Source organism: Falco rusticolus, chromosome 9 (assembly GCF_015220075.1).
Source record: "Falco rusticolus isolate bFalRus1 chromosome 9, bFalRus1.pri, whole genome shotgun sequence".
NCBI classification, from domain to species: Eukaryota; Metazoa; Chordata; class Aves; order Falconiformes; family Falconidae; genus Falco; species Falco rusticolus.
In genome coordinates this window covers 30,894,346-30,919,017 of record NC_051195.1, presented here as the reverse complement: position 1 = coordinate 30,919,017, position 24,672 = coordinate 30,894,346, and the positions used below count along the sequence as shown (strand labels likewise).

Below are 24,672 nucleotides of genomic sequence, written 5' to 3'. Positions count from 1 at the left end.
TTTTTCTGAAGGGATAAAAATGAAAGCACCTTCTGGGCTTTGCTTCATCCTAATGCCCCAGTTATCCTGATATTTTCCCCTTCCATTTAAGGACTGAATTAAGACTCATCATGTCCTGGGGTCTCTTTTGTACTCTGAGTTTAATATAGCATTCTTTATTATTATTTTTAGGAAAGCTGAATTGCATTTACGGGAGATCTTTAATGTGTCAAAGTCTTTGGTTCCTTTATGTTTTTATATGGTCACTGGTTTGACTTTCAACTCACAGTTTAAACAGAAAACAGGAAAGCCAGAAAGTGAGAATGTTTCCAAAACATTGCTTTCTCTTTGCAGTATATTTGTAAAAGTTACAAAGAAGGACCAAGATCTCCCACACCAGCATTTCTGGAGTACTGAGAAAGGAACTAGTTTTTTCTCTACAGCTACCACCACACTCCTTCCCCCGCGAAAAAGCGGCTTACTGCAGTGATGCAGTACAAGTACAGTGTGGTCCTGGAGGCTGTCAGAAATAATAAGAAATGTTTTGGAAGTGGAGGTAGTTCTCCCCATTTGCCAGACAGAGAAGTGGGAAAGCAGTGATGCTTTGCCGTGCCCGAAGAGGGTTGGTGCAGGCAGGCGGGAGTGCCATTTTCCTTCTCCAGAAGCTTCTGACTAAATTGCTGAAGCTCAGGTGAACATTTCAGACACCTATTGAAGATTTTCCCTGTGCTCGGTGACCATGTGGCAGCACATCCTACAGGGATGGCTCAGCACCAGCTTTGCAAAGAGATAACCACAGGGAACCCAGAGAGGTAAATTTATGGCACTAGGAAATGCTGTTACCTCACAGGACAAACTGTTCTGCTGCCAGAATTGGGGATGGAGATAAACCACTTTCTCCTGCCTGAAACAAAAGGCTTTAACACCTTCCAGATAGGCAACCAAAAGGGGCAGAGTCTGGGAGGGTTTAGATCCTCTGCTACTGGGCTGTTAAAGGCTGTCATTTCATTAACCTCTCAGCTTGTGTAATCATGACAAAATCAAAGCCACACATCCAGATTTTTCATCTGATTTCATTTCCTAGTCCATTTTCTTATCCCATGGATGAGTATCTTATTTGCCTGTTGGCAGAAGAATTTTGGAGCAGGGAGTGGTATATATGCCAGTGGGTTTTTTACGTAGACATTTCATGGACTAAATAATGCTGGCAGATACTGTTTTCTTCCACCACAAGCAGAACGTGTAATTTATTCTTGTCTCATTACATTAAAAGAAATACAGCACAAAAGAAATAGGGAAGAAAATGACCAAAAAAGGATATGAAGATATAATCCCTTCTAGCCAAAAAAAATACCAATTCTATGACATCCTTGTGTGTGGGGAAACTCAGCTCCTAGATTATTTTGATAAACTTTGTTACAATCAGTTTCACACAAAACCCAGCCGTTTATTTAATCTTAACTGCCTGCAGAAATGTCATCCAGTAGGGACACTGAGGAGGTTATTTTTTTTTTACCTTCAAAAAAAAGAGAGTTTGTTTATTTTTCTTCTATTATTTGGTTTCCCTCTGTAGATTTATAAGGGCTCTGTCACCAACAGCATTGTATTTGCTTGTGAGCTGGCTGTGCGGTTTGTCTGCCTGCAAGGGCAGGAGCACTTGCAGTGGGGGGCAGCTGAGTAGGCAGGCGTGGGGCAGAGCTGGGGTCCACAACCCACCTCAGTGATGCTCCCGGTGCTGCCTGCATGGATGTGTCAAAGTGGCCCCAAAGTCGAAGGGAGTCATAACACAGTGTCAGTCCCTTCTAGGATAATGCCATCACTAAAAGGGAACCAAAACTATGTGTTATCTACAGGATGAAATCAGAGAAAACTGCCTCTGCCCCATGAGCCTTTCATGGCTCACAGAAGCAGGACTTCGGCAGCAGTGGCTGAGGGTTCACACCTGCTGCTGTGCCGGTGGTCGTTGTTGGCCATGCACTGCGTCTCCTGTGCAAACTTAGGACCAGCAGCATCCAGCTGCAGGAGGTGCCATGCACGCTCCTGTAATAGATACTGTCCTGCATCCCTCCGCTGCCTGCCCTGCAGCATCTTTCTGTGCAGTTTGCTCCGAGGGCAGCTGCTGATCTGCTCAAACCTCCTCTGAGTGTGCTGTCCTGTCTGTCTCGTAGCAATGGGGGGCTGCAGTCACACAAGGCTGCTGCTGTGAGAACCTCTCCAGTACCGGGGCTCCCACCAGCACTGCCACCAGCCATGGTTGGAGCCAGGGATGGCTGCTGATCTTTCTGCTGGGTGCTGTTGCACTGTCCCTCATGGCAGGTGATGCCCCTAACCCTCCTCTTTCATCTGTTCCCTCCTCAGGCAAGATCCTGTTCCGGAGGAGCCATGTCCGAGACGTAGCTGTGAAGAGGCTGAAGCCCATCGATGAGTACTGCAGGGTAAGACCTCTGGGGGAGCGCCTGGCAGCCCTGCGACGGGGGGGCTCACAGCCACTGCCAGCACTGGGCTTCCCCTGATGGATACTAGTAAAAGCTTTATCTGTGTTGTCTCTGTTATAAAGAAGGATGGTCCTTCCCAAACACCACCAAGGCTAACAGGACAGGTGAAAAGAGGCTGCTCTTTGCTCCCAGGCTCCTCGCAGCATTTTCCCCTGCAGACTGTGCACTGGGTCGGTGCCTCACGTACTCAGTAAAGGCTGTAAGACTCAGCTGCCCTAAATGTGGATTTTATTTCTGCATTGCCCTTGATGAATGCAGGAGTTGAGCCTGCAGAGGCACAACTAAGATGGCGTTTTCTTCCGTTCCCTGCCTGTCTGTCCCCCAGTGCCACATGAGGGACAGTGCCGGATGGCACAGCACGGGGGGTGGACTGGTGGCTTCCAGGAGTGCTTCTCCTGATGAGTGAAAGCCTGGAAATTTATTGCAGGACAGAAATGCATGACTCTGTTGAGAAGAAAGTTAAGTCACCTAATCTTTCCTTTCTAGCTTAGAGTTTATGATTTGATGATAATTAATCCTCTGACAGTAAATTAAAAGTCATTTCTAAGCAAGGCGGATACCCAGTTTATGTAGAGGTATAGAGCACGTCAGCACATAATTTAAACCCCAGACTTCCTTTCTTATTTCCCGTGGCGTTTTCTTTCCGTTTTTAGAAAGCCAGAGGAGCAGGTGGAGGGGAAAAAATACATTCCCAAGAACTTCTCCAGTCAGACATTTGCTCATCCAAAATTGGGAGCAGATCGCCAAAGTGCCTGAGGCGTGCTGGGGGGTGCAGTGAAACCCATGCCATCTGCACCCCCTGGGCAAGGAAGCTGTGATTAAAGTCTTATCTCATGAGATCAGGCTTTCTTGTGCGACAATTAATACACTGTCTTCCTGCCGGCAGCCAAACAGCTCCCTTTAAAATACGTAGGGTCCCACTGCATCCCCAGCCGCCCTCCTTAGACAGGAACTGCCGGCAACGGGAGCGGTGAGGGCTGGTGTCAGGGTTCACCCAGCAGATGCGCGGTGGAGAAAGCAGTGACTTATGCCAAGGGGCAGCTGCCTCTCTGGGACCCCATTGTCTGCACCCCAGACAGACCTGACCTGACCCCCCAGGCCCGCCGGGCGGGCGAGGGATGTGTTGTGGCGTCATGTTCGTTGACACAGCGGCACTGTCCCTGCCACCCTCCTCCTTGCTTCCTTTGTTCTGTCCTGGGGAAGTCTGGCTTAGTCCATAGAATCACAGTATCACAGAATGCTTTCGCTCTGGTTCAGATGATATGGGGGCAGATCTGCTGCTGCTGCCCAGCTCAGAGACATGGCCGGATGCTTCCTCAAAGCCAAGCTGTTTATTTAACCTATTTTTTGATAGATGCTGCTTTTATAAGCATAGATCCAGCCATGCTGGGTTAGCCCAGTTTCCCCCAGCCTAGTGTTTCTCGTCCCCAGCAGCAGCCACAGTGGTGCCCAGCACCGAGTATGACAGACCTGTAGTGACTTCTTCAGAACACTATCCCAGCTTCCAGTGGTCTCTGACTCCCAAGTTTCTTGTGCCTGATGCAATGTCTCTTTATTGCATTTGCAGTTTACTGTAATTTGTATTTAATTTGCCTCTGTACTTCACTGTAGAAGATGTTTAAATCTGGATGGCATTGGAGAGCGAGGCTGCTAGGCATTGAAAAGCTTGAGCAGGCATTACATCTCATGTCTCTGAGTGCTTCAAGAGGGCTACGTCCTCCACAGTGTCTTTCTGCTTGGAGTGTCTTTAAGAAGGCCCTGGCTAACTCGTCCATCCCCCTGGGATGTATCTTGTTGGAGCATTTATAACCCTGGTTGTGCCTGAATAGTCTGGGCTGCAGGTAGGTGGGTGCTTTTGCCAGTGCTGGGAAGTAAAGCAATGCCAATTTTTTTTTTCCCATTGCCTGCATTTGACCCATGCCTGGATATTAGTTTTTGTCTAGTGTGGATGGTAGGGAAGTCCCACTCTTCAGAAACAGTGTAAAGTAGCTATCATGTCCTGCCTGTCATCAGATTCAGTTATGGGCTGTTTTCTTCTCCTTCTGCTACAGCTTCTTCCTAATTACAGAGTGAATGAAGATGGTAGTTGGTCACACCCTCACCTGGCACAGGACATACTCAGTCATTCTTAAATGCCAGGGCATACAGTGAGCAACCTGTGTAAATAAAGAGAGGGACCAGAGAGTGGCAACTCATACCTCTCCCAGCCATTCTAAGTCTGCACATTTTCAAAGTTTTTCTTTTGAACATTTATGGCTCATCCAATTTGCATTTATTCAGAAAATGACTGTCCTATGTTATTGCTGTTCCAAACCTTGTCCAGGATATGAAAGTCCACAGGACTGAAAATAATGATGAAAATGAGACACTGAACTTCAAAGGCACAAAGAATTTAGAGAAACAGCTTGTAGAAGGAAAGCTTCTTCATCCAGTGAAATCAGCAGTAGTTCTGTTCCTGACCTTCAGCAGGGACAGGATTTCATTTCTGGTGCTTAGCAGAGGCTTAAAATTCAGGAATGCCTTCTTGCCACCTCCACCACTTACAAGGTTTTTGGGAACATGACCTTCATAACCCTACTGTAATCTTCTCATCCCAATATGAAGTTAACCAGAAATGACCGAAAGCTGTGAATTGGAAACAGAAAATTAGGTGGTGAGTCTGAACCAGAGTAGCCCCGCTTTGCCAGCTTAAACCAGGCACAGAGTCTCTCCCCATTCAGCTGTAACTACAGCGGGAACCCGAGTGACTCACTTAGCTCTGATGCTAACTTCTAGAAAGCTGGAATGAAATGCAATGAACCCCTGCTTCGTGTAAAAAGGGAAAAGATGGCAGGTTGGTGTTTTTTGTAAAATAATAATAAATAAATATTTATATAATAATATAATAATACATAATATAATAATAATAATAAAATAATAATAATATAATAATACAATTTTTTAGTAAAATAATAATACACACTACTGTTTCATACTCTGTAGCAGCTACCGGTGCATGTGTGTGACTTCAGAGCAGGATTATGCCTGCCTGTTTGGAAGTGTTAGCTGTTTCTGCATTTCTTCCCTTGCCCAATGGATGTTTTGACTCTTTAGAGAATTATATAGAGCTGTAGAGCAAGAGCATAATTTTGGAAAATTCAGTCCTGTTTCCATAAAAGAAGAGTGCAAAGCTTACATCCCGTGCTAGTCCTAAAATGCGTAGGCAGACAACATGCTTAATTTTGAAAAATTTAGAGAATTATGCTGGAATTATGTGGGTGAAGTTGATGGAGAAAATCTGACATGGGATAATGAAATGAATAAATGAGACAACAGACCTTTTTGTCCACTGGGATTTGTGAGGAAGCAGAGGAGGGAGGCAGGTTCGGATGTAAAGTTTGTGGTAATTTTTTTGCCAGAAGAGGGTTCTGCATCCATTTTGCCTGCCCTGGAATGACAAAGCACAGATGGGCCCTGGCAAATGAGTGGTGCAAACGTTCGGCCATTTGTTCTTTTGTTTTTGCAGACTGTCTCTGACAGAGCGTGGTGATTTGCATGGCTGAGAAGCAGGTCTGACTTCTGCTGTTTGGTTGTGTTGTGGCTTCTGCACCAGTGGGCACAGGAAGGCAGAGGCCATCTGAGAGTTTGTGGGGATGCTTGGCAGTAAGGGGAGGTCTGCAAAACGTTCTGTATCAGGGCATGAGCCCTCTGGACCCTACAGCATGGGCCTCCAACCCCTCACACCTGGGTGGTTCTTCATTGCATTGTCCCAGCTTAGAAATATGCCATCACAGAGGTAACCAGGCCAGTGGTTTTGCTAAGGCCATAAGAAACTTTGAAGTTTCAATGAAAAAAAGAGGAGTGGGACATTCAGAGGAAGATTTCCAGGACTTGTCTCATTTGTAAACATGAAAGTGCAAGGTCTGAATGTCCTTACTGGTAACCTGAGTTACCAAACAAGCTGTGTTTTGCCAGTAAATATGTGCTGCCCACTGGAATTGGTATCTCTGGATGATTTCCCTCTTAACTCCCGGCTTGGAATTAGTTTAGTGTGATTTAAGGTCTTCTGGGCTCATTGGACCTGGTTTTCTTAATTTGTTTGGGAGCTTTTGCCAATGTGAAAGAAAGAGCAACTTCATAGCCTTCCCTTGCCAGGGGCTTTTTACTTATTAAGCTTTTGATCTCCCAAACACACCTCTGGTGTGTGCTTGTCCAGTGTGTACCATCCTGTCTTCAAGAAAGACCTCTCCTGTCAGTGGTTCACAAAACCACTGCTGGCTCCTTACACAGCCCTCTGGGAAGGCTCGGGCCAGCAGTCGCAGACTGGCATCTTTGTGTTGGTCATAATCAAGGGAAGCATCTTTGTGCAGGGAAGCTCTTAAGATGTGAAGTCCAATTGTCATAAAGACTTACCTGGATTTGTCACATGCCTTTATGCTGTCCCAGCTGGAGGTGGCTCTATAAGTAGAAGCTTATGGGCTTTTCTATAGTGAGGCTTGGGTGCCCAAATGAAGGTTAGATGAGAAAGTCACATCAGTGCCAGGGAACGTTGGTCATTCTTTAGTAACGTTCACAGTTTGAGAGACCATACTTCAAAAACATGATGATCTCCCTCTTGGTCTCTTCAGTTCAAGGTTTAATCCTTGAACCTGTCAAGACAGATGCACATCCATTTCTCTCTCTATCCATTGTACAACTAAATTAGTGTTGACTGAACATGGAATTAATAGTCCTGGTCAAGAATGAAAGAGTTTTAAGTGAAAAACTTTCAAACTTTATCTGTCTTTTTTTTTAATCTACATTTCAGAATCCTGATGCATTTAGACCAGCTGCTGTAAAAAGAGTTAAGTATTTGCAACACGCCTCTCAGCATCTGGAGTAGAGCCTCACTTTCCATTGCCTTATGGTCCTTCCATGCCAGAAGCCCTTCTATGTCCCACTTACTTCCAAAACTCTGCACCCTCTTTCCTCCTTCTGTCAGCCTTCTACTTATTCCGACATCTCTCCACTTCTTCTCCTGAGGCACCAGCGTGCACTCTTTGTCCTCCCCTCTGACGGTTAGTGTTTGCCATCCAGCCTCCACACTGCAGTGTTTTTTGAGTTCAAGCTTGGCGTTACTTGCTCTCAGCAAAGCAGAAAGTGTTTTCACGTAGGTGAAACAACTAACTTTTCTGTTCTGAGAAATGAACTATTTTAATTGCACCTTCCCTCTTGCTGGACTCATGACCATTCCCAAACATCTGGCGGCAATGATTAACATTAACGAAAGAGATAAACAATTAAGAACAGGATGCTAAATAGGAAAAGTCAGGGAGTCCTAATGATGCAGTACTGTCAGCTGGCTCTGTGTATTTGCATGCAGAGCTGGGATTAACCCCACTGAACATTAGGGATCTAAAAGCTATGTGCACCTGAAGTGCCTCAACAGGCTGTGGGGAGAAACAGTGATTCATTCCATCCAGAGCTAGACATCCGTGGTGGGGCAGACAGAGCACCCCTGAAGGTGCTGGTCTTTCTCTAGCGATTATACAACTTGATAGACAAGCATGACCAGTCTCCCATTTTAGACGCATGAAGTTCAGTGGGGTGAATATCATTTTGTGAGTATATACATACATGCCTACACACACTGTGTATCTCTACATATACATGTCTCTGCGTCTGTTTTTTATAAATCTGTCTGCATAAATGCCACACACGCACTCAGTGCTTCGTTACAAGTACCTGCGTGGTTTTATACCCGTGTACATGTTTTCATGAAGCCTTTGAGCTGTAATGTAGCCCCATGGAGTTGTTTCCAGTTCATGTAACCTTAAGCAATGAACCCCTGCCTGTGCTTGGTGCTCTGTTTGCTTCGAGTGCCGCGTGCGGCGTGCAGCAGCCTGCCTGCGAATAAGCTGGCACTGTGTGAGTAGCTGGCCGTCCCCCACACCGAGGGCTGCTTGCTCACACCCTGCCTGACGTTACAGCTTTTCAGTAGCCTTCGGAATCATCCACTCTGCAAGACTGTCTGAAACCTGTAACACAGAGAGACAGACATCATTACAGGCTGAAATAACACATAAAAGCCTATCTCCTGAGGAGCGTGTGAGGTCAGAGCAGCGCACGTCTGCCTTTGCATGCCGAGCAAGGAAACATGCTCTTACTGATAATATTTGATGGTTGTGCAAGGCTGAATTCTGCTCACTGGCCCTTATTATCTTTCACCTTTCCTGTGCAAATTCCTTGCTGTTTCTGGATGCTTGCTGATTGTAGCTGTGTGCATTTACCTCTGGTTTCCACATTCCAGTATGAATATCACTTCCCTGTCCTTTCCATCCTTTTACCATCTGGTTTTCCTCTTTTTCTTTACCCTTCTTTCCTTGACCCTGCAGTCTTTCAGGCTGTTGCAGCTCTGCCCTGGAACCGTCTTGCTGGAAATGCCAGAAACTTGCATTTTTCCCCTTGCAGAGTGACAGCAGTGTCCCTCATCTCCTCAATGCACTTTTTGTTCGCTCACTGGAATCATGTTGGACTTGGCTTGCTCCTGGGTGGATGTTGTGTGTTTGCTGAAGAGACATTTGTTTCTCAAACCAGTATTTCTGGTCCCTGCCACTGTCCAAAATCAATAGACTAACTCCGTGTGGTTTTACACCCTCGTTTGCTCTTCCTAACCCTTTCTTAGTGTTTCTTACTGCTTCTTAGGGTTTTGTTCCTTAACAAAAACAAGTAAAAATTGACTGGCTGCAGACTTCACACCCGAGTTCCCCCAAAAACATGCATCGGCAAGTTACCACCGGGTGGATTTCATTCCACCTCTGTGCACAGGGCTGAAAATTGCAGTACTCTGGGAGGTGATTCAGAAGCAGGAGAGCCAGTCCTGCCCCAGGGTGGGAAGGTGGATGCCTGGGTGTGGAAATGGCTTTGGCTGATTTTTATCTGCTGCCTGCAAAAGCCTGGAGTCCTGGAGGTGCTTTTCAGTTATCCTCCTTCAACCTGGCAGGACCACGGTGCTCCTGGAGATTTCCAGGCAGCAGACCGCTGCTTCAGGGGGTTTCAGGTTTCCTAAAGCTTCCCTTGATTTAGAAACACAAATCTCCATAGCAGCTTGTTAGGATTTGTGTTCCTCCATCACTGAAAATCCACTCTGTGCTCCAGCTGAGCATTGACAGCTGTGGCCTGGTTTTGGGCAGGGTGAACGCCTGCGACCTCTAGGGAAGTGGTGATTCTTTGAGAAAGCATCTTATGTCCAGGACCCCCCACGATAGCTATGAGTTGGGTATTTGCATTTCTCTAGTAACGATATGTATCATTTGCAGCGCTTGCTCTTGCCCCATTGACTGCACAGGATCAAGCCCTTTGAGATTTCAAAACACACTGTAGATTTTAAATATTTGGGCCTCATAACCTTTCTGTGGATTAGGTAAGTGTTACTGCTTAGCATTGTAAATGGGTAACTGAAGATACAGCCCTCCTGAATTTGATGGAAAGAGGTTAGTAACCTGCCCAAACCGAGAAGGGCATTAGTAATAGAGACATCACTAAATCTCAGCCCCATCCACTGTTGGTTAGACAGCATTGCTTCTCTATGTATGTCTGTCTCCTGCTTGAGACAGAGATGAATAAAACGTGCTTTAATGTTGTCTGTGTCCTGGTTTGCCTGTGGTGGTGAGGCATTTCTTTCTCTTTCAGTGTGCTGAGATTGTTGCTATTCCTGGGCAGTTCTTGACTTCCCAGGGTTAGCCCTGATTTGGCAGCTGGATGCGTGCCTTTGTGCACACTAGGAATACAGGCAGAGAGCTCACGCCTTTGTTACGCTTTTAGGCATGATCGAGTGGATAGCAGTGGGGATCAGGGCATCCTTCATTCAAATTAAAGCACTTGAGTTTTCCACCTGTTGTGTTTCCCCTTGTGTTAGTGCAGCAACCAGCAGTACTCTGTGCCCCAGCACTTGGACCCAACAGGCAGTTGCCTGGCTTCTGCATCTGGTGCTGCTTCCTTATTGCAAGGTATCTTTTTCTGTTCTGTAGTGCAGCTCCATGTGACCATCACAGCCTGCTGATAACAAATGGATTTTCCTTGTGTTTTTATAACGTACCTCCACAAGGGAAAGGAGAGCTGTAGGTGTAGAAGCACTTGGCTTTGGGTTTCAGGCTGCCTTTGAAACAAGACCCCATCAATGTAATACTGGAGACCTGCAGTTCCAGAGCAGTATTTTTTCATTTTTCAGCATTTTCCTTCACACCTCCAAGCAGGAGTGGTCTTGGAACAAATCTGGCCACTTCTAAAGCCTGATTAAAAACAGCCATGAGGGTAACCAACTGCCCTGTTCTGCCTTTGTGCTTTGGCCGGGCCTTCTGGTGTGTCTGACCAAGATCAATCAGATGTCTCATGGCTTAGTATAACCAGTTCAACCTAATGCACCTTCATTTAGCTCTAGTGCTGTTTTTATCCGTCTTTCCACATTGTTTGTCCTACTTGCAACTAGCAGAAGAGCCAGACAATCTCATTTTGTCAAACAGGTTTATGGCGCCTCTAAGAAGCTTGGTCTATATTTAACCTGTGGCCTGTTTTCAATAAAAACTTAGCACAAGAGGAGGTGAGCGCCAATCTCTTTTCCTCTCCTGCTGGTCATTTCTGGAGGCAATCTCAGAGTCATGTCACTTACAGTTGCTGTCCCATTTCTGTGGGCTGGGGACAGCTCTTTGGTGTCTTTTGGTACCATCAGGCTCGATTCTGAACAGCAAATTCGTAGTGTGTTTCTGCCTTGTGTGCTTGTCTCCTTGGTTTGAAGTCTCACTTCCCAGTACACTTCAGCATAATGCGGTTGCTTCTCAAAGTGTGCTTAAATACTGCTGAGTGCGACAAGCGCTGCGTACCTGCGCCCTGCGGAGTGTGTGGACATTGTTAGCCAGGAGGTGCTGCGAAGCCTTCTTCATGGAGAAATAGCCTCTCTGCCTGTTTTTTTTTTCCAGGCACTTAAACTGTCTTTCCTGTTAATTTCAGAGTAAATTGTTGTTTGATTTGGTTGGTTGGGGGTTTTTTTAGCAAACTTTGCTTTTTCTGTTGACAGTGTTTAACAGAAAACTTTATGGAGCACATTAATCTGTTGTATTAGTGGGTGTTGAGTCTGTTGATTTTCACTACCTGAGTTTGTGTGCATTGACATGAAACCTGTAAGCCCTAACTGCATTGTTTGAGGTACTGTGCAAACACTAGTCATGGAGACTGTCCTGGTTACAGAACACTTATCTACTCAGTGTTACTGTTTTGCACATGTGGACCAAATTCTGTTCTTGTACACACGGCAAAGAATTTACATTGGCTGACTCTAAGAACTGTTGCTTGTCTCATTGCAAGTTCATTGCATCCTACTTGACATTTGGAGTCAAGACATGCTATTTCCTTTCTTCTCAATTAAGTAGCCAGGCGTGATACCTGCTTTTTGTATTCCCTTCCCCCTGTCAGAACTGTTTTACCACCTCTTGCTTCGTAGTTTAGACGTTTGAGGCCTGTTTTGAACCTGACTTTTCTAAATCCTCCTCCCTCCCTGTTTTATTTTGCAGGCCCTGGTTCGGCTTCCTCCTCACATTTCACAGTGCGATGAAGTCTTCAGGTTCTTTGAGGCTCGCCCAGAAGACCTTAACCCTCCAAAAGAGTAAGTGCTGTGATGGATTTCCAGTGCTGCTCAGTTCGTTTTGATTAGCTGGAAGGAAAAGGTCATTTGCTTTTATTACTGCTGTAGGTGTGGAAACGGATTTTGTAGCTTGCAAGCACTGCCTAGAAAATGCCCAGCAGTTACGTACAGCTACATCTGGTGTGTGGAGGACAGGGGAGTTAGGCAGCCCTCAGACACAATTTTCAGCCATCCTCCACCCACCTTTGCAGTGTTTCTTGCTTATGGTTCTAATGAGGGAACCTCCCCTGGCTTGTGGCTTTTAGCTGATAATTATCACCAAAGAGTCATTCAGTTCCCAAAGGCATTGGCTCAGCAGCAGGGGGAAATCCTGCCAGTAAGCACTTGGCTCATAATTACCAGCTGCTTCTTTAAATGTACTCCTGCCCAGAGATACTTAGGCATCTGAAGGGAGTGCAAGATTGTGGTCCAGATCCAAAATTGTCTCTGGAGAGTCTATTCTTTCTAAGCAGGAAGCCAAGAAAAGGCTGGGAAAAAGAGTTCCCACTGAACATGAAACGGAATCGTAGCCTTTACCTTGGAGCAGACAGGCTGATTCATGCTGATGCAGTCAGGGTTCACAGGACTGATATATCCAGGGGAAGCATTGGCAGGAGGGTATTTGCAAGCAACTGTGCTGCCTCACCTGATATTTCCTTTTCTCCTTCATACAGAACAGGATATATTTTATTGTGCTCGGCAATAAGATTTTGACTCAGTCCCATCGTGTTTTGTGCTGCTTTGTTGCACAATTTGAAACTTGATTGCGGGCTGTGTTATCGTAATTTGCTTTCTTCAGTGTTTGCACAGCCTGTTGGGGAAGGGAAAATGGATGTGAAGCTTTTGGGTTTTGGGCACTTCAGCACATGCAAACCTGTAGTTTGCAGAAAGATTTGTATTGGCTTCAGCTGTCTGTTCCCATGCTGGTGTAGAGGAGAGGACATTTGCAGTTTGATTTCCCAAACTTTGTCTCTTGCACATAAGTGGTTTTATATAAGGGGATGTATTAGCATTTGCACTAAAGAAAACACTGCTAGCATAGCTGAGCGCGAAGTCTTTTTTGTTTTTTGAATGAGAAAAAGAGCAGTTTTTAAATCAAAGGGCTGGAAAGAGGTCTGCTTCTTTTTTTTTCTTCCTTTTTCTAGCCAACCTTGGTTTAGAAAAATGTGTGGGGTGAATAACAGTTACATGTTCATTGTTAAGCACGTATTGCAAACCTAGAAACCATTGCAGCAGGATATGCCTACACTCTTGAGACCTGCTGACCATCAGAGTTTCCATTTAGGATCTGTAAGGAGGTTTGCAAGGGTTGCTTGATCCCACAGCCACCCCTCTGATGCAAGGAGACAGCCCCATGTGCCAGGAGAGGAGTGAGGTCCCCCGGGTTATGGGAGAGTTCACCTTGGAGGGTCTCAAATGGACCTCAGAAGTCTGCTTTAAATGCTGTTTAACACTCCTGTCTGCTTTCTGTACTGACATGGACCCTGCAGTGTTAGGGCTGAGTAAAACGGAGTCAGGACTGGACCTCCACCAGGCAGGGAACGGGGACCAGGGCTCACCCCTGGGCTGGCACTAGTCATTATGGCTTGCCTTCTCTTTTCCCTCTTACAAGTTGTTGAGGGCCTTTTGCTGAGCTCCCTGTTCGACAGCCTTGCAGCAATTTTCAAGTTATCCATTCACTCCCCCCCGCTGGAAAAACAAAAAAGACTACATGTTCTCAGCCCAAGCCTTGCATCTTATTCCAACCTAGTAATAAGTGTGATTTATTTCCCTGGAAAATGTAGAGCAATAACCTGATTAAATCTCACTTCACTAATGTCTGCAAGACATTAATCTAGCTGGGTTTAAACAAATCCTACCTCGTCTTCTGTAAGCAAACAGATCTTAGGGAAGGTGTCTAAGGTTTCTGCTGGGAGTGCTTCACAAAAGATGTATTGTTGAAACTGAAGATTAGTCTCTACAAAAAGATGATGTAAAAGCCAACGGAAACATCTTGGTGTTTTTCTTCTGTGAAATGAGGGGGAAGGGAGGAGATCTGGGGTGTACTGGACCACTGTGTAGGGTCCAGGGGAAGGACACCTCCAGGGCGATTCTCGGCCTCAGCAGTCACTGCAGGAAGGAGCACGATCAGCCAGAGGAATCCCCGATTAATTCTTCATTTGACTTGGCTACTCTGCCAAGTCCTTCCAGAAGCCATGAGCCAGTGGTGCCCAAGCCCTGTGCATTCAGTCTTCCCTGGACCTCATGGTCCATCATTCATCTCACTGGGGGTGGTAGGAGTATAGCCTGGGGGCAGCTTCTAGACTACCCTGATTATTTTATCTATTTCTTCAGCTGCTTCTTTCAGCCCTCAGTGCAGAAGAGGTTTGCATATTGATCTGTCAGTGTAGACGTGGCATTCAGCTGGCTGGGTTAAAGGAGAACAAACATTGCAAAGCCAGGGACTGAGCCACCAAGGGATGGCAGAACGGAGTTGCTTGTGCCACCTTAATGTCTTCTTTCAGTGCACAATGAGATGGTCATTAGTTGCATGATCACCTGCTCTATTTTTCTGCAGTAGCTCAGCCTCATAAGACAAAGTCTGATCTAGAGTTTAGTTAACTAACTTTCAAGAGTGTAGCCTTAATCCCATGGCACTTGGGTTGTTGAGCCCAGAGAGTCTATTGAATTATTCCATGTCTGCAGAGCAGTGACTGAACACATGCTCCCAGGCAAAAAAAAACATGGAAGCTTAAACCTCGAGGGAGGAGGCACAAAATGTCTGGTTTATCTTGCAGCTGGGATGCGTGGAGAGCTATCCAACCCCTTAATTGCTGAGCCATGGCTTGTGACAACGCATGTGCAGTAATTTGTGTATTACTGCAGTAATTCAGCTGCAGAGCTGTGCCCTTCAATTCTGTGCCTATTGTCCTAAAAGAAACCAACATTTCCCTGTAGTCCCTTAGGCACTTTTACAGATGCGTTCCTGGCTTCTTCCTTATGATCCTCATCGGCCCTACCCTTGCCTTCTCGCTGCTTCTATCTCCTGTCCTCTCTGGGTTATGCCATGTTTGGCTTGCAGGCTGCACCCTGCAGGGTCATTTCCTACCGCTGCTGTGCTCTGATTGCCCGTGGCGCTGAGCAGCACGCAATCCAGCTATAACAAAAGCTGGGCTTTCCCAACACTCTTATAATCCAGCCAATTTGTTTTGCTGGATTCGCAGCTTAGGTTTTCTGTTTCCTGTTTTGGTGATGGCCCAGGCTTCGGGTCCTGTGACAATAGGCAGAAGGTATTCCTTTCAGCCCCATTAAACCTTTTCTGGGTACAGCAGCTCACAGGCAGATAGCTGGAGAGATGTCTCAAGAAATCACAGCATTTGAACCAGCTGACAGTCCTCGCTGAGTGCTCATGGGCAGTGGAGCTAGCTCCAGGTCAGATAGCTCCCAACAGCAGATTTGCTTCATGCTGCGTGGAAGAAACCATAGGAGGACACTGAATCCATCTGTGGGATAGTCTGGGAGCTCTCTCGGACAATTTCACGTGGTGCAAGTGTGGTCTTTGCAAGGGAGCCTGCACATGTTGTGGGCACTGATGTGCAAGGTGGGGTTTGGAGCTCCAGTGCGAGTGTTCCCAGGGCAGCTGCTTCTGCTGCTCTCACTCCATTCCACTGATTAGCTTCGGAGAAAGCAAGCTTTAAACAGTCAAGTCTGGTACAGGAGGAGCAGTTTTTGATGTCTTACATTTGTAATATGTGGAATTTTAGTGTTTGAGCAAATGCATATGTATACAAATGCATATGTATACAGGCAAATGACTGGGCTTGTGTGTTTTACCATGCCCGGATCAGATCCTGCATTGCTATGGGAAAAGGGTACTGCAAGGTAAGAAGGAAGTGCATTTTTATTTATCCATTATTCTAAGTTAAAACACCATGTTACTGAAAGCCATTCATTTACTGGATACTTCTGTTAATAATTATAATTACTGATAACTAAGCCAGAGGTGGATTAATTTCAGACTTCTACTGGGGATTTAAATTCAAGGCTGAGGTCAGGCCAGGGCTCATAGTCAACAAACAAAATCTCAGAAACCATTTTTTTAATGATTCTTTTTTACTAGAAATAACAGAAATAGCCAAAGAGTAGGATTAATCAATTTGACATTGCATATGGTCCACTGCTTTTAGGGCTTTTTTGCATTAGGTTCAAAGTATCGCAGCCAGACCACTCATGAGTTTTTTCTTTCTGGGTCTGGATCCAGTAAAAGCCAAGGATTCAGTTCTCCAGTACTCTGTCTGCAGAAATGCGTACAGGCTGAAACGAGATTTCTGTTTCAACCATCACTATTAACATTAACAACTGAATTTAAAGCAGTATTCAATAGTTGGAAGTATTTTTCCTGTAAGAATTATAAAGCGATTTTCAAACAACATGCAAATCCAGAAAAACTAGGAAACTTGTTAGGTGTATGACATAATACTATGAGGGCTGATGCAGAAAATGGAGTTATTGCTGAAGGTGCCTTTACTGAAGAACAGATATGCTTTATTGTGGTCTGTAGCCATGAGCTTTACTGATCGTATCTCTATCACATAAATACTGGTGTAACACTCAGATACTCAGATGCCAGGCAACCGCTGTAAAATGGAAGCTGGATTCTCCCTTTCTTCTTCATGCATTAAATTTCTGATAAGGAAACCAGAAAGAAGTTGCCAGGGTAATGCAGCGACCACGTTAAGGAAGCTTGCTTTAGCTTATGCATGTACCAGTGCTAAAGCACAGTTCCCTAATATGCTTTTTTCTATCCATAAGCACAACTGTGTTTACATACAACTATTTCTGTTTCCCAGATGTACTCTGATCTGCCCTGTAATAACAATTCAATTACCTAATTGTAGAGGAGGAAAATTTTTCATCTGTAAAATATCTGTATTTATTCTGATTTGTTTGATATTATGCAAATATTTTCTCTGTATTTCATCCCTTACATTTCTCTTATAATTCATCCGTTTTAGAATTGCATTTCCGAACACATTTGATAGTTGAGTCTCTGAGCAGATGTGCTGTGAGCAAGACTGTCATTCTTTTTTTTGTGGTTGCTCTTTCTTACAGGACTTACAGTACAGATAATTTTCACATCATTTAGGAATGTGGTCAGCACCACTTCGTGACAATCAGTGCTACAGTCTGCACTTGGCAGTGGTATTGCGACTGCTGAATGCACACATTTTATTAGGGAAATTCATTCCACTTGAGAGATGCAGAATGGAAATTAATTTCCCTAAGAAATACAAAATCAAAAAGAGATGGAAGTTTTATTTTTATGGGATTTATCAGCTGGGAAGTAAATTGTAAAACACAGAGCAGCAAAAGCTCTGAATAAAGACGGTGTAGTAGAGCACCTGTGTTTAGTTTCTCAAACATGTCTGTTTTAGGGCTGTATTTACTAGAAATATTTGGCCTCAGCACCTAAATTTGCATGAAGATGTTTTTTCAGCTTCTGAATCGAGGAAGTGCTTACAGTGTGGGGCTGTCATAAATCAGTGGCTGAGAGGTCAGGCAGCCTTGTGCCCCAGAAATAGAGGAGTGAAGAGTGGCTGAGTCCCAGTTGTGCCCCCTCTGACCTGGAGAGCAGGAGCTCAGTCCCTGGGACCTGGCCTTTGTCAGATGGGGCTCTAGATACACTGACAGTGTACGCTGCCTTTCATCAATGCTTATTATCATGGTCTTTGGGAAGGTCTTGCTTAGAGATCATTATCTTAAATAAACTAAGCCAGTGCAAGGATGGAGGAGTCTCTAGGAATGGAAAAAAAGGAAATAACAGATGCATTACTTGTCCTCTTTGGTTTGACATGGAGCTTTCCCTTTTGTTTGCAACATATAAACAGTTTGTGCTGGCTTATCAAATGAAGGATATTGAAATTTGCTACTGGCTGCAGCATCAGTGATACCAGAAAGTAAGTCAGCCTTCCTGGGAGAAGATTTGAATGTTTTTGCTACTCGTCCAGAAAATTTTAAAAAAATATTATATATAGATAAATATCAAACAATAAACTTGGGGGGAAGCAGAAAGCCCATTAAATGAAATAGGTTCAGCAACCATAAAAAGATGCAGAAGAACTGCAGTTGGAACAACATATGTTACTGCTGTTATTGTACAGCAAGAGCTTTTATTTCTTGCCTTGAATATCACATTTGGATTTGCTCATGCTTTGTAGGTCTGACTGTGAAAGGACACAGGGCTGAGAGGAGCAAAGAGAGTTCAGTGTTCTGATGCTTGGCACTGGTGGCCAAGTGTCCAGGAATAGCTTTTGCCTGGATTGGTTTTGCGCGTGCTGCGAGGCTTGAAAGCGGTATGCTGTCATGGGCACAGGATGGGTTAAGAATAACCAGGCTTCTCTGAAATCCGTCAGAATGTGGCCGAGATCAGAGCCTTGCTCACACGCTGCTGCTTCAGCAGTGGCACCAGACACTGCCTGGCCGGGGCCAAACACAACGGTAGTGTCAGTGCTAGTAAAAGTTTACTATTTATGAACACAAATTCAGGACTGGTGGGTTGTTTTTTTTTTTTCTTTCTCTGTAGAAGAGTTGGGACTGAAGAGATGTTTTGAAATGCAGAGATCATGCCTTTAGAAAAACTAAATGCCAGGCCCATTGGCTTGAGGGCTTTTTTCCTGTCCAGTAATTTTTGTTCATATCCTAAAGGAACAATCACTGCTGATAATTTGCCAAGACCTATTTTGTAGATTAGAAAGTAATAGTTTGCTTAATATTTAACTTAACCCATGAAATTCCTTCCTTCTGGAGAAGAGTAGTTTAGCGTTTAATGCAAGGGTTTGGGAAATCTGCTCCTTACTGTCTTACTGACGTATTTTGTGATGTTGGAAAGGCCTCTCACATCTGGCTGCATCTGCAGTGTACGGTTTCAGACATTGGCTAAGAGGATTTGATTCTAATAAAGAAACCCTGTTCCTTCATTAATATGATTCTAGAAATGACCAGTTAGAAAAACAATTTGTTTTTAAAATCATCAGTCAACGTTGGAGGAAACATTACTTCCAAAATCTGTCAGGAAAGCCTTTTCTGCTGGTGCTTCTATATGCAAAACTGGTTAGGGAGCTGAAAGAACAAATTTATTCATCTGGCAGTGGGGTAAAGCCAGGCTAATGAGGTGGGATCGGAGCAGAACCTAAATAACTGGATTCAGGTGTTATCAAACTTGTTGTGAAGTTTTTAGGGCACCCATTATCCTTGAGCCCTCACTTCTAGAAATGTTTAGCTCAGTGCCACAGGATCTTCTGAATATCTCTGCTTAAAAACTGGCCATGCTTGGTTTGAGACCCCAAAGCAGGAGCAGCCCATAGGTTGAATCACCCGTGCCAATAAACACGAAAGAGATATTTAGGTCCATGCAGAAGAGAGTGTCTGGTCCTGCCGTGCTTAGTGCATAAGGCTTGAACTGAGGAGAGGAAGGGGGATGGGGACTTCCTCTTCTAATCTGGATTTCTTGTTCTGGTGAGCCCCCGCTAGCAGGTTAATTGCATGCACTGAGCTGTCTGTCACCGTTGACTCATGACCTGCCAGGCTGGAGGAGATGGGGTGGAGTTTTTGCACTAACGTGACAGAATTGAATATAGCCTGTTTTGTCCTCTGTGTGTCACATCTCTGAAAAACAGGAATAGGCAGCTTATGTTACAAATACAATTATATCATGGAGAAGAATCCAGCTTCTCATTGCTATGTCTACATTTAGTATGGTCGCACTATTGTTTAATGAAGATCTTTTTCCACTCCAAAGAGGAGGGCACTAGGGACAGATGTGCTGGATGGTGTCTTTGCTTCCAGGGTGATAAATTATCTCCCACAGGCGCCTGGGGTCGGATGGGACTTTTCAGTGCTCTGCTCTTCCTATTGTTGATCACTATGTGACTTTGACATTGCTTATCTGGAGTCCCTTTATTTTTAATGCTGTTAAGGACTGGTAGCCTCGCCAGTTATAAATAGAGTGTTTTTCTCATGGACACGTGACTACTGGAACCCTATATGCAATTCTGAACTGGTTGGGTGCAACGTAAGACATCCCATTACATTTGATAGGGTTTTATCAGGCTGAACTATACATCACAAGGGAGGGCATTGCTTAAAATGTGATCTAATGCTGTTGACTACAGGGCAGGTGGAGTTGACATCTCACATTTATTTAAGGTGAAGCATTTCTGTCTAAACACGAGGAGGTAGAGGTGGTGTTCCTTGGTAAACAGGACTCTGAACTCTGAGAGTCTGTGGTACTGCCCTTAGCATCCAGCAGTTGCTACTGAAGAGAAAGGAGGAAGCAGCGTTAGTAATCAGAGTGCTGTAAAACAAGTAAAACAAGTCATCAGGTCTCTGGAGAGCCACTGCCTCCTGCTTTGAGTTAGGATGACAGCTGGGCTTCCTTTCTGGCTTGGCTGTATCATAACAGCATGTTAGACAGTTCTTGTTTGGTGCACCTGGCTTCACCTGTTCACCCCACGCCACCAAAGGGTTTGCACTGGAAATCCATTTCATTACATACACAGGACTTGGTGGTTCATGTCCACAGAGTTCTGCATGCAGCTCCCAGTGCTGTTGCTGCTTAAAATCTTGCTTGTAGCAAGCTTGGAGAGAAAAAACGTTGGTGGCAGCAGGGACCTATCCCCTGGAATGCTGCATGCATCTGGGATGATCTATTTTGCTCTGTCCTTGTGTCTCTTGAGAAATGGGATGCCTTCTTTAGGACTTAGGATGTATAAAAAATACTAGACCTCAAGTGGCTCTGGCTGTAGGAGACACAGTGATCTATCGGTAGATTCATTTCCACCCTTTCCATCTTCTTGACTGGTCTGCAGCTGACTGTCTTTCATGCGTGCTTTCCCAGAAACACAAGCAGAGGATCAAATAGCAACATGTTTTGACTCCAAACTCGGGAGTGACTTATCATGTTATCAAAGCTTTTGATTTAATTGAAATTTCACAGATAACCCTAGACCTGCTTTTAAGTGCAGGCTCAAGTGCCAGTGGGAATTCAATTAAACACCCCTCACCCCTCCTTTTAATGCTGGCATTTTGTTGGGAGGTTTATGGAAGGGATTTGCTACTGCTTATCTCTAGCTAGAGCTGTGTGTCTGGGTTCAGAGATACCCTTTGTCTTTTGGCCACTTTCTTTTTCCAGTTATGCAGAGTTTGATTGGAACAACCCTGCTGACAGTAATGGACTATTTGAGATTTACGCTGATTTAAGGATTGCAGAATTTGTTGTGTTAAAAGTAGAATGCTTTACTTTTTTCCAGTCACATCTCTTAAAACAATTGGCCTAAGCTCAGGAAAGATGTTCATTTAAACAGACCTCGGATACATTCTGAATAGAGGATTGACTGTGGCTTTGCAATACTTTAGTTTAATCTAATAAATGCTGGTTATTTGCTGGATTCTTGCAAGCTGTATTTGCTTCTCAGTTCCAAGGAGTTTTAATAGCCACTCCAGTAATGCTGACTGCAGTGCACTGTGGTGAACCTCAGAACATTGTATATGTCTGATTACATTTGCTTTCAATTACAGTCTTGTGGGTTTGAAAAATCAGAGCAGTTCAGGCTCATTTGGGAACCACCGCAAAAAAAATCACTAGTAACCTGAGATATCTAGTGCATGAAAATACGAAAGGAGAAGAAAATGTTGAATGTTTGGGGCCAAAAAATGTCCATTTTGCTTTATGAGAAGAGACCCATTGCAACAGCTGTGGGGTTAGGATGGAGGGGCACCATATCTAACAGATAAAGCTTTTCCTTTCCCATCCAAGTGTGCTGGGAATGAAGTGTGAGTGACTCGTACCAGAGACAGCGTTCATCAGAGACTTGAAGCTGTCCTGGTTCACTAGGGAATTAGTAATTTGCTGCTCCCTGTGGATAGGTTGCTGGTCTCAGTCCTTTTTCTAATGATTAGAACCTCACCAATGTTGTCCTCTCTTGCAAGGGGAGCTGTAGTAGCAATCTTGAGGATGTTAAGATTAAATTAATCTTCATATTTCAATCAGAATGCACTATTTTGTGGAGATGTTGGTTATCCTCTAAATCTGGCTAAAAGAACAGCTTTTCATGAAAATGTGCTACCAAAAATGAATGGTTCTTGTTGAAACATGGTCCCAAACCCCACAATTTCGGATAGTTTTCATCAGCCTTACTAGAGCAGTGAGCAGACATGTGCAAAGACATCCAAGAGATGGCTTTGCAGGTGACCCTTTCTGCAATGGTGTTCAGGTCTCTGGGTGCTGTGTGGTTGGGACTTGATCTGCCGTTCATAGTGCTGCAGTGTGTCTGGTGATGCCTACTGAATCCCTTACTTTTCCAGCGGGCAGCTCTGGGAGAGAGCATCATCCACGTGGCAGATCCCTTTCTCCCCTGCCAGCATCTGGCGAGCAAAGAAAGGGCTCATGAACACATGAAAGAGCAAGTGCTGGTGCAACACTTGTTTGGGGCATTATGAATATTTGCTGAATAAAAGAGGAGCAGAGAGGGTTTCTCTGTGAAAAAGCCCAACCACAGCACTGTGGTACCAGCAATTTTCACCCCAGGTGAGGAAAATTGTTTCAGCTATTCTGAACTTAGGAGCAGAAGGTGGGGTGTAAGGCTGTCATCAACCTCTTGAAAATAAGGGCACATGCAAAGAAGGTGTGCAGGCTGAGTAACTTACGTAGCTTTTACTCTGTGGTGGGGGCCAGTACATCTTGCCAATGTTCTACTTTTCTTGCTACAGTGTGGGACATTTTAGCAATACAGCTCCCAAGTTTGGGGAACAATGTGGGTAACAAAACTGAGCGCTTTCTTTTCTGCGGTCCCAAAAATAAGGTTCTTCAGCTTACACATAACCTTTGCAGTCTTTGTAGCCAGTAACCTGGGTGCTGAGGCGTCTTACTGGCTCTGGATTAGTACCTTCACCTCCATACATATCTTTATAGTGAACTAAGGGCCAGGAGCAACTAGAGAAAGCTGCAAGAGTCATTCACATCCCTGCAAACAGCTTTAAACTCTTCCAGCAAGAGGTCAGTGGAAAAATATCTGATTGTTTGCTGGGTTGTCTCAAGGCACAAAGCAGGGCTCTGTTGGACGCGCACTAACAGTGTTATTAATGTTCATGATGCATCAGTGTCATCCCCTGGGGGGAGGAGGAACACCCGGCGGCTGAATTGCACAGGGCATACCAGCTAGTGAGATGCTCTTCTTTCCAGGCCTGACAAATAAGCTTCTGTTAATCTTCATTGTTATCGTTTTCATGCTCATCTGTGCATCCAGGAGGAGTTTGTTTAACGGATGCTTGGCTGAGGGATGGCAGGGTGACCCACGCTAACTAGCGAGAGGGCTCCGAAGGTGAGCTGGGACTTTAAGAAGAGGCAGGCATTCAGCGTATGAGGAGAAAACCTTGAATGCCTTCAATAAAGTAGTATGTTGGAGTGAGTAGTTGCGAGAAGTAGGAGTTCTGCAGAGGACGGAGATAAAAGGAGGCTTTCAGGCAGGAGAGAGGATTCCTGCCTTTTCCAGATGTAGCATTTGCATTTGGAGGAGAACTGCCAAAAGGGCAGGCTGATGAAGGATGCTTTGTGGTGCTTCCAGCCTATGAAAAAACACAGTGCTTTGAAAGTTAGGTGCTTTTGGGTTATTAGGCAAGGGATGAAATAGGCATTGTAAGAGGAGTCCCTTTCCCCCTCTTCTTATGGAAGGCTGGTCTCCAGTGCATTATATAATTACAACCTTTTTTTCCTTCCTTTTTTGTCTGCTTTCTCTTAAGGCTTTTTTTAAAAATATGCTCTTACCTCAATCATTCAGCATCTTCATAAATCAGAAAATTTTGTTCGTGCAGATTTATGACAAGTGTTTTATATTTTGTTGTTGTTGTTGTTGAAAGGGCTACAGGCTACTGAGGCCCTGGTTTAGTGCCCAATAAGTCCTGATCCCTGGCAAGATAAATAAAGTTTGTGAGGCAAGACTGAATTAATACCAGTGATCAGAGAATTTTTGGCTTTAACCAAGAAGTGTTGCTTTTTGCTATGATTTTGTCTATCCTAGTATGTGCTCAGAAGATTTCCAATCTTATCTCCATTTCAGATGCTTTCAGTTCAGATACACTTACATGCCAGGGAGCTGTATAAGTAGGAGATGTGACTGTCAGTTTAAGAGAGCACTGACCCAAAATGTACCATTTAACAGCTTGGGGCTCTAATGGTCCTTTGCAAGTTTCCTGAAGTTTTGCCAGTTGTGTCTGTGTCTTCTTTTAAGGCTTTATTTTCAAAACATTAAAGCAGATTCCTGATTTGAATGAAGAATTACACAACCCTACAGAGACACACGTCAAAAACATTTCAGCTCCAGACTAATGCAGCTAGATAACACAAAACTTGCTGTCAGCCTCAGCCTCATCCTATGAGTAGTCCACCTCCTCCAAACATTTATGCACATGGGTAGTTTTCTACACAGTGAGTAACTGTATTGAACTTAACGGGAGCACACGTGCATTCAATGTTACTTGTGTGTGTATTCATGTGTGTGTTTGATGGGAATGAAAAATTCTGGAGAGGGC

General features: G+C 44.6%; 1 protein-coding gene across 1 annotated transcript in view; it reads left to right on the top strand.

The window, feature by feature from the left end:
- The window catches only part of SH3PXD2A (SH3 and PX domains 2A), a 268,519-nt gene that overhangs the window by 109,281 nt on the left and 134,566 nt on the right, over positions 1-24,672 (top strand). Inside the window, exons 4-5 of the mRNA XM_037400226.1 lie at positions 2,338-2,414; positions 11,999-12,090. Of these exons, the coding sequence (XP_037256123.1) occupies positions 2,338-2,414; positions 11,999-12,090 (169 nt within the window). The remainder of the gene's footprint in view (positions 1-2,337; positions 2,415-11,998; positions 12,091-24,672) is intronic.